Here is a 15984-nt window from a genome sequence, read left to right on the forward strand (position 1 = left end):
ACCCTCCTCCTCCTCTTCCTCCCAGTAAGCGCAGCATCTCACCTGCTTGGAGATCAGGTAAGCAACTCTTTCCTCCAACACCATTTACTGCTGCTCCCAGGTAAGTAGGTCACAATCCTGTACATTAAACTATAATGCTGTGTCCATTAACCCAAGTGGAAGATCCAATGAATTTAGTGGAGATTACTTCTGAGTGACGTGATCATAGAATTAGAATTATAGAGTTGGAAGGGACCCGAGGGTCATCTAGTCCAACCCCCTACAATGCAGAAATCTCTACATCCTGCTCCCCATCCAATTTCAAACCATACTAGACCCTGCTTAGCTTTGCAAATGCGCTGGCAGTTTTATTGCTGGTCTCAGACCTTTTAAATAACTTAAGTATACTTGGCCTCTCTGTTTTTAAATCTGTGTTTTAGCTGTAGGTGGTGCAGTGAGTTTTGCTTATGTTTACATTTACGTAGTTTTCAACTTTATGACTTTGTCTTAAAAAGAACATAGTACCAAAACAGTAGCACTACTTCACTATGATGGAGAAGAACTAAAAGATGGGAAATCAAGTAATTAAACCGTTCTACTTCACAGGATTGGAAATGGACATTGGGGCTGTTAAGAGATGCTGTTCATCACTAATCTCCCACTCATGTACATCAGGAGACACTCAAACGGGTTGAGCCTTAAAACAGGGTTTAATTACAGATACAGGAGCCCTTAGAAGCTTTGACAGCATTTTACCTGCCCACATTAGACAGGCTGACACTGCCACTGTCTTTTATTAGGAAAAAATAACCACAAATCCGATCAGGGAAGGGAAGCAGGAAATGGAAAACAAAAAAAGGGGAAGCTACAATCTGACAGCAATGCTGTCTAGTTGGCTCCGTAAAAATAAAGAAAAATAGATTGGACAAAAGATGGCACAAAAAGGCCTAGTGTGGAAGCAGCAAGTCTTCTCTTGCAGCCAGAAAGAGTTTGTGATTTTTGGTTGTTGTTTTTCGTAAGCTTCCCAGAGGTTTCTGGCTGGTTGCTGTTGACAGCTGGATTCTGGACTCAATGGATTTTTGGCCCTTCGAGGTTCTTCTCATGCTATGGTTTTTTGCCAGGCCAAAATGGTTGACCATTCTGAGGGAATGATAGATGCCATTTATGGTCTTGTCTCAGAGCATGAATTTGCTTGAATTAAGCAGGACTTGTTTGTGAGTAAATCTTAGACTAAGATATTGGTCACAGGGAAGGGATGTTTCTGTGTAATGGGGATAAGGACCTTTTTCAGCCAAGAGCCACATTTCGTTGTGGGCAGCTTTCCGGTGGCCACTTGGGCAAAGCAATGGATGTGCATCTTACATTTGCACAATAGGCTACATTACAAACAACAAGAGTTCCCAGTTCCCAGTTGAAGGATACCTTCCAGCCAGGCAAAAGGATCCAAGGAGGTTGTGGCCTATGGAGAGTCCTGAGGTCCAAATAGAGATGCCTGGAGGGCCAAATTAGGTCCCCAGCCCTGAGGTTTTTAAGCAGAGGTCGGATGGCCATATGTCATGAATGCTATAGCTGAAATTCCTGCATTGCCGGGAGTTGGACTAGAGCAGGGGTCCCTTCCAACTCTACCATTCTATGATTCTATGAACTCCAATGTGGAAGTGAGTATATATAAGGATGTAATACTCGTAAGATGCCAGCTGAATATAATTTATATATGTGGTCAAATGGATTAAATCTGTGTTTTCTTGCAACTGTGACACCGCCTTCAAGTGGTCTATAAATAGCTGTGGTTTATGTTTACTTTTTGCCATATTCTTCTGTCCTCTGATACGTAGTTTGGAGGTTCATTATAAGATAATAGCTCTGAATGCAAATGATGTAGCAGGCAGAATTAGTTAATTATCAGCACTTTGAAGTCTGCTAATAATGAGAAATCAGTTTGGTTGCTAAGATCCAGTTAGTTACATGTTTAAGTCACATTTTTTCAAACAAGCTTTGAATTAATAGTGCACCAAAGGTTTCTTCTCAAGAGGAATTGTTGTGAGAATCTGAAAAAACTGGCCATGAAATAGAGCAGAGGCTGCCATCTGCTCATCAGAATAATCTTTTTCAGAGTGAACTTGACCTAGCTTTGTCATCTTTGGATAATACCAAAAGAGAGTGTCACAGCATCGGTCCTCTCAATATGTGGCATGAAACGTTATTTGACACAGACTGGGTAGTAAAGGAATTAGAGCAGGAATAAAATAAGCTCAGGCGGAATGAATTGTACATTAGAGCATTGTGGTCTAAGTGGATGCAACGGGCCCAGTGTTAGAGTTATATAGGTTAGCTGATGCTGGGTTCCCCATCTGAGTTTTCCCATTTCTGTGGATGGCCATCTGTCATGGATGGTTTAGCTGAGGTTCCTGCATTGCAGGGGGTTGGACTAGATGACCCTTGGGTCCCTTCCAGCTCTTAAGATTCGATGATGTATAAAGGAAGGAAGACATGAGTAAGTCAAGTGGAAATGGCAACCCTGGTATAGATAGATAGATGTTGATAAAACAGTATTTAGTTTTAAATATTTATTCTAAGTTGAGAATTCTCCTTGGCCATACCATTATGAAAACTAACTAGGTTGGGGGTACCAGGGTTTTCCTGTTCTAGTCCAAATGCATGATAAAAAGTTTCCCCTTCCGCAAGCACAGACTTCTGGGCATGTGGCATGACTCCATTGCCTGCATTGCTCATAAAATCGTAGAATTGTAGAATTGGAAGGGACACAAGGGTCATCTAGTCCAGGCTTCCTCAACCTTAGCTCTCCAGTGTTTTTTTTGCCTACAACTCCCATGATCCCTAGCTTGCAGGACCAGTGGTCAGGGATGCTGGGAATTGTAGTCTCAAAACATCAGGAGGGCCGAGGTTGAGGAAGCCTAAGTCCAACGCCCTGCAATGCAGGAATATCAACACATAGTCTCTCATCCAATTTTAAACCATACCAGGCCCTTCTTAGCTTTGCAAATGTGCCAGCAGTTTTATTGCTGCACCTCTTACAAAGGTTAGGACTCTTATAAGGCTACCCAGTGGTCTTCATGGAGGAAAGTGCATGAAGCATATGCCAAAATCCACCCTGAGTGGCCTGCATTTGCACAGTTTGTCCAATTGCCAGTGAGGATGACTAATTGAAAGGTACATGTTTGAGGTGTCTGGTGGATAAGTTGACATGTTCAACTTAAGTGGGGAGGAGGAGAAACCAGGTTTGAATTCTTCAGACATGAATGCAACAGTTCTGGTGCTAGGAATGGTAACCAGACATCTTTAATTTACCTTGCTGCCATGGTAGGTGTCCCTTGTGGGATATGGATTGGAATTTGCTTTTGTGTCCATCAGTAGTGCTGGAAGCAAAAGGTATTTTTGTCCCAGTCTCCTAAGATTTTTTCCCATTCCCCATCATTTGATGGGTGAAAGCCAACCCATGATAGGATTATCACCAGCAACTTGACTCTCTGATAAGAAGAGTGAACCATTATGACTCAGCGCAGGGATGATTGTTTATATTAGTTTCACACATTCAGGTAGTAGATGACTACAGTTGTCACTCAAAACTAGTGGCTCACGTCCCTTTTGCAATAGTGAGAGTTTTCTTTGCACAGAAAGGCTTATTCCATTAGGATGGAATAAAAATATATGAAAGCTCCCCCCCTCCCCAATAAGTCTTGTGTAAAATTAATTGGAAGGTGGTTTCCATGGCTCATCTAGATACAGGTAGATATCCTTGACTGTATTACCTGCTTCTGTCTTCCTGTTATCTTCCTTTCTCTCCCAGTCCCCTTTTTCACAGCTAAAAAAAATGGGTAGGAGATACTCTTAGATGGAAATGGTTTTATCTTTGAACAGTATGTTTTTAATTCTAAGGGCATAGGTTGGGGTGGAAAATCTGCTAGTAACAACCTTGATACTTGGCTAGAAAATATATTTTCTAGATTTTTTAGACTGCTGAAGATTCTAACTGTGCAACATACCCGCTGCTTGCTTTGATTTCAAGGCATTCTAATAATAATAATATTAATAATAATATGGTGATAGTTTACAGAATTCCTATTTCCAAGGGGTTATATATCTGGTTTCTGCCCAATTAAATTATTAGCATGGGGCTCTTGCAAAGAAGAACGAGCAATTTGTGCAAAGTTGAGCTGAAAAACACAAAGTGAAAGGAATGCCACAGTTCTCCATGGTCCTTTAAGGTGGGAGTTGCTTTGGCAAATGGGACACATTTTTTTAAACAAAACCTTGCTAGATTGGACCAAAGCTCTGTTTCTGGCAGTGGCTGCCTGGAGGACTCTTCTGAGAGCTTTGCAACTTCTGCAGGCAACAATTCTCTCACTGTTCTCTATCCCCAGTATCTGATATTCAGAGGAATATTATAGGCTTGTAAGTAGTTATTTGTGTGCTTGCAAATGGCTAAAAATTATTGTCTCTGTTTTGTGGATGGCTTGATTTCAAATGTTCATGGTACTTCTCATAGATCACAATGTTATAATTACCATATGGGGTGAGGACAAGCGAGGCTTGTGGAATTCTGACTTGCCTAAAATCAACTAGTTGCCTTGTGGCTAAGGGGGGGTTTGAACTAGGGACTTTGGCACACAACTCAAATTTTTGTCTGCTGTGCAGAAATAGTACCACCAAATCCTCCAGGGCAGCCCTTAATCATTCTTCATTCTTTTAAAAGTGCATTGTTACCCAATCTAGATTGGCTCTGTGTTGTTCCATTTCCCAGTATTTAACAAGTCCATTGCTATCCCTTTGCTACACTTGATTTCTATGCCTTGTACTGTAGATTGCAAAAGCCCAGTTCCAGTTTTGCTTCAATGGATGTTGCTGCTAGTGCTTCTGTTTAAAATTATAGTAGGTTAGTAGGTTTCTAAGAGGCGTCATGATTTATTGGTTCTGTTTCATCTAGCAATAGATATTAAAATGTAGTATTAAAATAACCATTTTGGCATTCACATAATAAAGATATTGGTTTTATTTAGAAACACTGATGAAAGCTTTGGAGGAAGAAACTTTGCTTGTGGGCTCTTGGTTTAATTTTACTAGTGCAGATGATGTCATAATGATGTGAGACCGACAGTGTTTGTTTTCACTCTGGTCACAGCAGGATGTTCTTTTCAATATTTAGCTGCTTCTTAATGCTGGGCGCAGAGTTATCAGTTACCCATATTACACAAAACCTGACCAAGCTCTTTCAGGATGACTTCAGGAACCTGCTAGCTAAGTCAGAGGTCAGGATGTCACATAATGAGGCAAAGTAGGGAATGGGTTTAGGCAAAATGCCGGATTTTGCCATGAAGCTGCATTGTGCAGAAAACCTGTCTTTGACCAATGGTGCTGTCCAAGCAGGGCTTTGGAGTCCAAGGCCCTATTTAGCGGCATGACCTGAAGGGCTACCGAATGCAGTAGGGTGAGCTTAACCACATAAAGTAAGTGAAGTAATAATTACCGGGGAGGGGGGTTAAACTGTTACATACAGAGTCTAAGATTACTTACTGCACCACTGTCTTTCCCCTTTTGGAAGTTTCCGTTTTACCAGATATATTTTAAAAAGGAAACAAAGCTCTGTTTGAGAATTACACTGTCATTTGGGGAAGGGGCATGGGCATGAATTGTCCACATCCAAGATGACACATTCCTTGCTTCCTGTCATTTCCTGTGTTCTTGGAGCAAGTTGGCTAAATCCAGAAACTGGGGAGGTGAAGCTTCTGTCAGACTAAAGCTGTCTGTCAAAATAACTTGGGGCCAACTAGATCACACTTGTTTTTCCTTAAGTAATTAAAGGACCAGGGGAATCCAGTTCTCACTCTGAAGGCAGCACTTGAGAAGGAGAGAGTTATCCCATACCATTGCTATATAGCTCCGTTGGTTAGAGCATGGTGCTGATATCACCAAGGTTGCAGGTTTGATCCCTGCGTGGGACAGCTGCATATTCCTCCATTACAGGGGGTTGGACTAGATGATCCTCAGGGTCCTTTCCAACTCTATAATTCCGTTATCCTATCTTGTAATTCCCTGCTGATAGCAGAATGGAGATTGCTCTCCTCACATACAGGGCTAGGAAAATTAGGAAAAACTGGTACCAATGGGGATCCCCCCCCCGAACCCCCTCCAGACTGTGTGGCTAATCTCCATGTTGTCTGCTTACTGGGTCCTGGGGTGGGCAGTGGTTTTGACCCATCACAACAGGCCCTGATCCTGGGGAAGCAGTGCTGGGCTAGGTGGCCAGCCTTTGGGAAATTCCCAGGCTGGTCGCTTGGGGAGAAAGAGAGAATTGTTCTCTACAGTGAGCATTTGCAAAGATATCTGGGTCCCTTGTCCCTGTAGTCAAGGAAAATATACAAAGCTCCCTGCTACTTATTAAGCACAGGTGTAGTTTGGACCTCAGTCACCAGCCTCTGGGTTTCTGTCAGTGACTTTCTGTTGGCCAGCCATCTGCCATGCTGCCCTGGAGCTAGATTGTATGTCTGACTTGTGGATAGTATCCAGGTGCTTCAAGTGCTAGGGTGGTCCTTGGTTCAGTTCCAAGGCTGGCAGCTGCTATTTTAAAAATATAACCAAGCAGTTATAGGGTTCTTTAAATTTCAGGAAAAGGTCATTCAGAGTTGACTGGCTTGGTGATGCACCAGCAGCAGGGACAACTGCACAGCAGGTAGAACCTTTTCCATCTTCCTGCTCTGCTTTCACTGCTGCCACCTCAGAAACGACAAGAGAGATGCTGAAGGAACCTCCCCACCTACCTCTACTTTAAAGCAGCTCACCTTGATGCCAGACTTCTTGATGGGTGGGGAGAAAACAAAAAAAAGTCACTGGGTTGATGTGGATGGTTTTTGGGTGAGGGAGGGGGGTTTCAGTGTTGAGCTTTTATTTTTGTCTGTTAGTGGGTGGGAGTATTGTTTTGTTTATTGTCTGTGCACTGCTAATGTTTTTTTAATTATTGTTATGGGGTGCTGGTGGGTTTTTTATTTCCTCAATATATCGTATGGCATATTCATAGAACTGTAGAATTGGAAGTGACCACGGGGGTCATCTAGTCCAGCCCCCTGCAATGTAGGAACCTTTCACTAAATGTGGGGCTCGAATCCACAACCCTGACCTGAGATGAAGGGTCTCATGCTCTTCCGACTGAGCTATTCCTCACCAGATGTATTAATGTGTCATATACCCCTCCCCACTGCTTTTCAAGGTATAGTGTAAGTCACTTGAAGAGCCTTTGGGTGACAAGAAACTAATAAATAAAAAATGTTGAGATGAATTAAGCAAAAGCTTACCTCAGTTAGAAAAATTAAGGTCCCTATCGCACATGCACACACACATACAGAGCACTGAAAATTCAGGGGTTCTGGGTGAACAAATAATGTGATTTAACTGACAAACCTTTGTTTCTCTTCGTTGTTGTTTTAAAGAAGAATGCTTAAAGTATTAATAGCTGATAAGAAAGAATACATAAAATACTAACGATAAAGAATCTAACACCCTATCCCTACACCTTTTGGGACCCTAAGCAAGTCCCAAAAGCTCAGGATAAAAGCACAGGATGTTCCCCTTTCCCTTATGTCAACCCAATAGAATTACTTGAAAGTGACCTTTGATAACAGTCCACCCTGATGCCTGCTAATGCTCTCTAACTTGCTTGCTGTTGGGTTCCCAGTGGGTGGTGGAAATGGAAAGTGGCTTTTCAGTGACTCATTCAGCCACTTACCTCAGCCTTTGATCTTACACCTCTTCCAGGATCAGAGGTACTGTGTAGGCACCCCCAAACTTGGCCCTCCAGCTGTTTTGGGACTACAACTCCCATCATCCCTAGCTAACAGGACCAGTGGTCAGGGATGATGATGCCTGGTGTAGACAAAGCGCTGGAAGTGGAAGAGGGCTGCTGCCCTCATGCCCTGCTTGTGGGCTTCTTGTAGATAGGCATCCAATTAGCTACCATAAGGAACAGGATACAGGACTTTGGCCTGATATACCCAGGCTTTTCTTACGTCCTTAGGATATTGTATGATTTATTTTGTTGATGGAGAAGATTACCGATCAAGTCAAAGTTGGTAGGAGCCAAGCCAGTCTGGCATATTGGCTTGGTTGCTTTCCCCGTCCCCCTTAAGTATACAGAAACTTCAGCATGATTTTATCTTAGGGTCTAGTAAATATGCTTCTGTTTATGTACATTCTAAATGGTTTGGCTTTAATTCAAGCAAATATGTTCTGAATGTTTTACTTCGTGTGAGTTGATATCAAAATGAGGGATGAGAGCAGGCTTCTCAGTTCCTCCCTGTTTACATTACTATTTATTTTGGAGGATTTTATTTTATTTTTGTAAATGGTATTATCTGCACATGCCTGGAACGTGATGGTGGGGGTCCTCAGTTGGTGGCATTTCTGTCCATTTTCTTATTTTATGAATAAAGTAAAAACAAATAGTTTGAAAAGAGAGAGAAGAGCTTTGCTGCTTTGCACCCTTTGGTGCATAATATTTCTCGGTCAAAAGTTCCACGGTACACTTGATTGAAGCTTTAACCCTCTGACTTTACCTTTTTAATTGCATGTTACTTTGGCTTTAATAAAGTAGCTCTCAAAAACTGCGCACACCCTTTGGCCCCATTTAAAGCAGTGGTTTAGCAGTTAATCTCACTTCCCAGGGAATTCTGGGAATTGTAGCTCTGTGAGGGGACTAGTCTTTTAACAGCTCTCAGCACCCTTAACAGATTACAGTTCTACGGATCCTTTGCGGGTAGCCATGACTGTTTAAAGTGATGTTATACTGCTTTAAATGAATACTGCAGGTGGGGCTTTTCTACACTTGCTGCATTCTTCACACTGCACCTGAAAAACCTCTTTATGCATATTTGCCCTTCTGGATAATAATGCAAGAATTAAAAAAGGAGAAATTGCTTATTATCCCACTGGGGTTACAGTTACTATTTGTGAACGTCCTGAACCTTGGCTGTTACAGGACTTCTTAGTAATAAAGGCTTTCAAAATTGTTCACATCACCTCAACTACCCTTTCCTCTGCTTGTCTCTCACCTCCCAGTTTGAGCACACTGTTCAGACATTATCACACCATCCAGTTTAGCATGTGAAATTTGAAGCTTTAATGATTTCTGCTTGCTTTTGTACATAACATAGGAGACTTGCCAGGCAAAAATCGAAATGAGACCGAAAATCCCGAACACATTGTGCCACCAAGGTGTACCATAAAAAATAATTCTTGAATAAGTTTCCATAAATGCTGAAATCCCCATTAGCTGAATAATCTGAGTTCAGTACCCTGGTATGACCCAAATGCACCAAGCAAAGAAGAGTAGAAAAACTTCTTTGTGCATTTACTATCTTTAAAAAAAAATGAAGAAAAGAAAAAAGATGATAAATTGAGGGTTCTCCCTGTTTCTGAAGTAATGTCCCTATGTCTTCAGAAATGGGTACTTTTTTCTACCTGAGCTTGCATGAAGGACTGCTGTTTATTTCTAGTTTTCCCACTGTACCTATTTAACAGCAGAATGCCAAGCAAGAATTCAACAGATGCCATTTCCTTTACACTTTAGCTTCAGGGTTCCATTTCCATACGACTTTGTCAAAAAACCTTTGAACATCTGCTGTGGAATGCTAGTGTGTTGCAGAGGATTCGGGGGTGTTATAAGGTTGCATACACAGTTAATGTGGAGCCTGCTCTTCTGGGCCTCCCTGTTGACTTACATGAACTGAACAAGCAACCTAGAACATACCTCATATTCACTTGCAAACAAGAAGGTGATGGGCAATCTTATTCATTGTTACTGATCTTCCCACTGAAGGAACCCAGCTAAGTATGGAAGGAACCCCTGTGTTTCCTAGAACACAGTTTGAACACTGCATTAGAGTATTGTGGTGCGTCAGCTATTGACTCGTTGTCATAGAGGCCTTCAAGGTGCAGAGGCCTTCCAGGAAAATAATGTGGTAATGGAATCCAAATTCAAAAGTTGTCTCAAGCTGTAATCTGTAGTGTTTTAGTCACACTTGATGAATTGCACATCATTTATAATTTTTGTTTAGTCTAAGGGCTGCAAATCCTATCCATTAATGGGCAGTGGTGGTGACAACAGGCTTACTTTTCATTGTTTAGGTCAGGCATAGGGAACCTGTGGCATTTCAGATGTGCCTGGATTACAATCTTCATTCCCCAGGGATGAGACTAAGAGTGCCTCTCCCACCAGATAGCCTTACCGGGTTTATGATCCACCCTGGGTGAGGGGCCACCCCACTCTCCCCAGACCAGCCCTGCTTCATGAGTGGAATGGTCAGGTTTATGAGAGCTCTGAGTGAACTCCTTTTTTAGCATAACTGTCCCTCCCCCCCTTTTCTTTTCCCTCTCCTACTTTCTTCCCCTTTCTGCTCTTTCTCTTGTCATCCCCACTCTTCCTTCTACCCCACCCACTCTCTCTAGCCAGGTGGGGGCAGGAAGAAATTTCCTGAGCAGCTTTGTGGCACAGTTATTCCTGATGATTGACTATGCTAGCTGGCTGGGAGTATCACAAAATCCGGAGGGCACCTGGGTTGCCTATCCCTGATTTAGATTAATATGTGGTGGAATAAGATAATAAGTACCCAGATTAGGACAGGGTTTCTTGATTAACTGTTCTCCTTCTTGAAGATTTAAACCAAGGAGAAAGGGGGCCTGTGATATATGGAGAGAAGGGTTTTGTCAATTTTGCAGAGTAGTTAAAAATGGCAGATCTGATCCAAACTGGATATTAAACCTGTTTGCTAACCTAACTGGGAATTAACCCACACAGTCAGCAGTTAATCTCTGCTAGTTTATGAATTCACCAGTTAGATTCACCACTGTAGAAGTGAAAATATTCATCAGACTTAAGAAATAATAAAATACAGCATTTTTGACCCAACAAACAAATGATAAGGCTGGATTCTCACAGTCAGGCAGCAACTATCTGCATCCTCCCTGTGGTTATAGTTTGTGTCCTCTCAGCACCAGCTGTTAGGGTTTCCCAAGTCAGCATTGTCATTAGACACCTCTGAATAATCCAGCTGCACTCAGCAAGGGCCATAACAAACACCAGGATGGTGAAGCCAAGAAGCATCCAAACACAGCATGAGGCTCTCCACTCAGGGAACGTTCCTGCAAAGTTCTTTGGGTGGTCAGCTGTTTCGATTGTTGTTGTTCCCAGTAAATAGGATTGGGTGGGGAAGGATGGAGGATTCTGGGAAACTGTGTGCTCAGCCAGATGCAGAAGGGGTGTGTTTGTGTGTGTGTAAAAATCTGGATAAAGGAAAGCTGGGGACCAAAACTGGGTTTTCCCAAAGATAAAATATTGCCCCACACATCTATGATACCAATAACTAAATCACAACTTGGATAAAACTGAAGAATTGTAATTTAGCAAATTTTGATGGTAAAATTAACACTAGAGGGTGTTGCGTGGGGTGTCACTGATATTCAAATAAGAGTTTGTGAGGGGGTTTTCTAAATACCGTAGGTTCTGAGTGTGACCATTTTCAAAGATTTGATTTTTTTTTTTTTTTGTCAGAGTTTGGAGGAAATCCTGTTCTGATCCCTGAAATGATACCTGAATTTCACCTCTGTTCTGAGTACATGAAACTTGTTTGGTTCTCAGCAGGATTTCAAATTTGAAATGGTTTCTTCATTCATATTGCTGTGTGGACAAGGATGGCACGTGGATTCTTTGGTTCAGCTCACACTGTCTTCCTTTCACATTTGCTACAGGGAAAGTTGCTTCTCTCCCATCAGTCCAGAGACATGTCCGCTGGTGCAGTCCTTCCTTTGTCCCAGCAGAACATTCCTTATGGATGGACATGTGCAGCTGAAGACGGGCCTGCAGACCCAGGAACGACACCTTTTCCTCTTCACAGATATCCTTGTGGTCGCCAAACCCAAGTAGGTCCAGTACTGAAGAAAGGACTCTTTGAGATTCCTGATAATTTTCTTTACAAACTACTTTTCTGGGATTTGAAGCTCAGAATATTCCTGTAGTTACCTTGTTGTTACTATTTATTTAGCCAGATTTATTACACCTAATACATGGGGATAGCTACAGCCACTGTTGACTTGAAAGTAAAAAGCGTGTCCAGTTCTATTAACAAGAGTGTACTTTTTGCACATGGCACTTAAAAGGAGCCCTTTTATTTAACTTGCTTAATGTGTCTCTTTTGAGCATTGTTATTTAAAGCTTTCACAAACAAATCCACATGTAAGAGGAACAACCAGCTCATTTGTTGTTGCAATAGGGCCCTGTACGGTTTTTAGTTACTGCAAATGCAAATGTCATCTAATAATTATTTTAAAAATGTGAGAACAACCCTGCTTTGCTGAGAACTCTGATCCCTAATTTAAGCATGCATTTTTAGCACCTTGGAAACCCAATCACTCTGCGACTAAAGAAGGCATAACTGTAGTTCAGGAGTCAGTTGCAGCATTACATTCCATATCACCTCCCATCTTCTTGTAAGACCTTAGCCACAACTGTAGCTGTTTCCAGTGAAGAGGTTTATTGCTTGGGCAGTTGCACTGGTGGCGAGTGCATGAATGCAGCCCATGCAAGCCCATTCATGGTGGGCCTGGGGGTTTGCTATTTTATGATTTCATTGTATTTATTAATTGTGCAATTGTATCTGTATTTACGGTAGTTTTGTTGTATTTTTTGGTATTAATCTGTTCACTGCTTTGGAGGCAAAAAAGTGATATATCAATAAACCAATGATGGTCCTACCTACTATACCAAACTTTCCCAACCTGGTGCCCTCCAGATGTTTTTCACTTCCACCATAGACGATGGGTGTACACCAAATTGGGGAAGGCAGTACAACACTTACTATATGACATCAGGCTTTTTCCTTCTTAGCTTCTTCCTCGCATATCATCACATGTGAAAGAACCCCCAAGGATTGCCTGAAACCACAAGCTCTACAGGAGGCTGGAATGCTAGAGCTCCAGCTTGTAAATTTGATTTAATTTGTGTATGGCTGAGTGAATAATCCAAGCTCAGTGTCAAGCCTGACTGCACACAGACGGCTTACCCAGACTCCTCGGTGCTCTCACCTTCTGTTTCGGAGCATCTTCCAAACAGGTCTTGCTAATACAAGATCATTAAAGCAAAAGGGTATACTCGTGATAACAAAGCAGAGAGTAGTATTGAATGAAGTTTTATTCAGAGCAGACCCATTCAAATGAATGAACATGACTAAGTTACATCCATTACTATTAGTGGGTCTGCTCTAGTAAAGTTTATATGAATACTACTCACTTAAATAAATCTATTTATGAGATAGTTATCGATAGGAACTCTCTTTGTTTTTAAACCACTCATTATTAAGAACTAGATAGATTTCCTTACCCGAACTCACTGCCGCTTGAACTTGTCGCAAATGCACTCTGAACCCCAAAATCAAATTAAAGAAGGATTTTATTAGAAATATGAAGGAGGAGACAAGAAGGGAAAATAGGTTGGTACTTTAAGAAAAGAAACATCAAATACCAAACACCAAACTTTTCTGTCTATTAGATGCCCCCATGTATTAGACGCCCCCTATTTTGGGGGGCTCACATTTAAGAAAATAAGCAATTGGGGGGGGATATGCCAAACCAAATGTCACTCACCCAACTGGCATACGCTAACAATCGCAAGCAATGCAAGCCAAATTGCTGAAGCGGAAGCCAATCCAAAGCAGCCCTTGACGCATCCGCTAATAACCCACCCATTTGACAAAGCAGCAGCCAATCCAAAGCAGCCCTTGATGCATCCACAAATAATCCACCTGATTGACAAAGCAGCAGCCAATAGAAATGCAGCCCTTGCAGCAGACACCATTCACCCACCCAATCGCTAGATCCTGCTTACGGAGGCAACTACCCATGTATAAGACGACTCCCCCCCTTTTTTTTACTTTATTTTGGAGTAAAAAACCCTCGTCTAATACACGAAAAAGTAAGGTAACTAGTTAATCTATGGAAAACATTGCATGTAGCCCTGTTACAGTCACAGATAGGTTCACCCAATGCATTCTTGATGGTCAAAAGTGGGGATAAAGGAATATGGACATCATATCCTGTATTTTTCATGTTCACATCCAAGTGGCTTTGATTGACAGACTGCCTGGCACAACTAATGTGCTGAATGCAGCCCATGCAAAAACTCTTAATGTTTTTGAAAGCCAAGAAGTGAAGAGAGCAAGTTGTTAATTAAAAAGGCGATTGCCAGGTCTGTTGCTGATACACAGGATATATAATCAAAGGCTGGCTCAGATTGTGTACTCAGTAGTGACAGGAGTTAAATGACTCGGTTCTTGGGAGGAATGGTGACTTACATGCCTCAAAGAAAGAAATTCTGACGGGGAAAATCTGCATCTCCATGACAAAGTAACTGTTGATGTTTATCAGAATACCAGACTTCCATATTGCTTCTGTGCAAATTTTAATTAATTTCAGGCGGAACAGTTCTATATATGTTTACTCATAAATGCAGGATTGCTTCCTCATGTTTCTTTTGCTATCTTGTTTTCACATTCTAATCCACTACATAAGATCTTAGTATTTTTATGTTATAATCCATACCTCTGAGTCTGTGTGTCAGCCTTCTCCTTGCAAACTGCTGTGTTAAAGCACACAAGAGGGATACATTAAGATAAATAATGTGTTTGGGGAATTTTTCATCTAGAAGTTCAGAGGTTCCTCACCTGTATGTAGTGCATAAGGAAATGACAATTGCTTTTCCCTGCTTACAGGAAACTTGAGGACCTTTGTGATGTTGGCAGCTATAACTTCACCTTCGATCCTGGCAATTTGCATATCTGGCAAAGATATGGGAGGAAAAGATCAAGAATGAGTGTAGACTTAATCCCACTTCAGAAATAACACCTCATGGATTCCATCAATACACAAATTAGCCCCTCTTTCTGGCATCTGAACATGCAGCCTGAACATCTGTAGCAGAGAAGCTGTATGTGTGAAAAATTCACATGATCTGGGAGAGGCTTTGGAGGGAAGATAAAAAATTCACAGCGTGCTATGATTTAAAAGAGAACTGCATGAAAATGCTCTATAGGTGGTATTTAACACCTGTCAAACTGGCCAAAATGTTCATATCTAGGCGAAACATCTGTTGGAAATGCAGGGAGGTGGAAGGCACATTGTTCCACATGTGGTGGAACTGTAAAAAGATTTAAAAAAAAAATGGGTGATGATCTATAATGAACTTTTAAAAAATTGTTTAAATGCTCTTTTCCCAAGAAGCCTGAAGCCTTCCAGCTAGGAATAATGAGTAATGAAATCTTAAAGAAATTCAGGAGAATTTTCATGTATGCTACACTAGCAGCCAGAATTTTAATCGCAAAAGGTTGGAAAGGAGAAGCTGTCCCATCCAAATTAGACTGGCAAAACAAATTGCAAGAATATGCAGAACTAGCCAGATTATCAGCAAGGTTCCAAGATGTTACCGATGAGAAATTTAATAGAGAGTGGGATGTATACAGAGTTTATTTAAAAGAACATTGCAAAAATATAAATTTGTTGGCAGGTCTGGATTGACTTTCTGCATGTAATAGGAGAATCTTATAAAATTATCGTAATTGAAACAACCTAGAAGAGACAAAGTTTAGTGTGCAGATAAAGAATGTAATCTGGGAACCACAATGGGGGGACTGGAGGTCATGTTGAATCCAAGTACAAACTGTTACAACAAGCACCAACTATGGAATGAATGAATGTTTGTTTATTTTTATTTTTATTTTCATTTTCTGTTGATTACTTAGGTTACACGGTTTTTAAAACCAATAAAACATATTATTTTTAAAAAAATCACACATCAGGAGCACCCCTGTGTGTTCATCTGTAAAGTATTTTTTTGCTACAGATTTGCTATATGTACAGGTGCCAGAGGGTAGGGTCAGTCAGTAATACCCCCTCTCAGACTGGTCAAACATATGGGTGTAATTTCTGAAGAGGGCTATAGAAATGGGAGCA

The 15984-nt window shown here is 41.4% G+C and overlaps 1 protein-coding gene across 5 annotated transcripts in view; it reads left to right on the forward strand.

The window, feature by feature from the left end:
* The window catches only part of ARHGAP20 (Rho GTPase activating protein 20), a 75725-nt gene that overhangs the window by 37850 nt on the left and 21891 nt on the right, over nt 1-15984 (forward strand). For all 5 annotated transcript variants that reach the window (XM_081909822.1, XM_081909821.1, XM_081909825.1 and 2 more), the window contains exon 3: nt 11734-11904. In XM_081909822.1, the coding sequence (XP_081765948.1) occupies nt 11734-11904 (171 nt within the window). The remainder of the gene's footprint in view (nt 1-11733; nt 11905-15984) is intronic.

Source organism: Podarcis melisellensis (genome assembly GCF_964234715.1).
Source record: "Podarcis melisellensis genome assembly, chromosome: 4".
In the NCBI taxonomy this organism is placed as follows: domain Eukaryota; kingdom Metazoa; phylum Chordata; class Lepidosauria; order Squamata; family Lacertidae; genus Podarcis; species Podarcis melisellensis.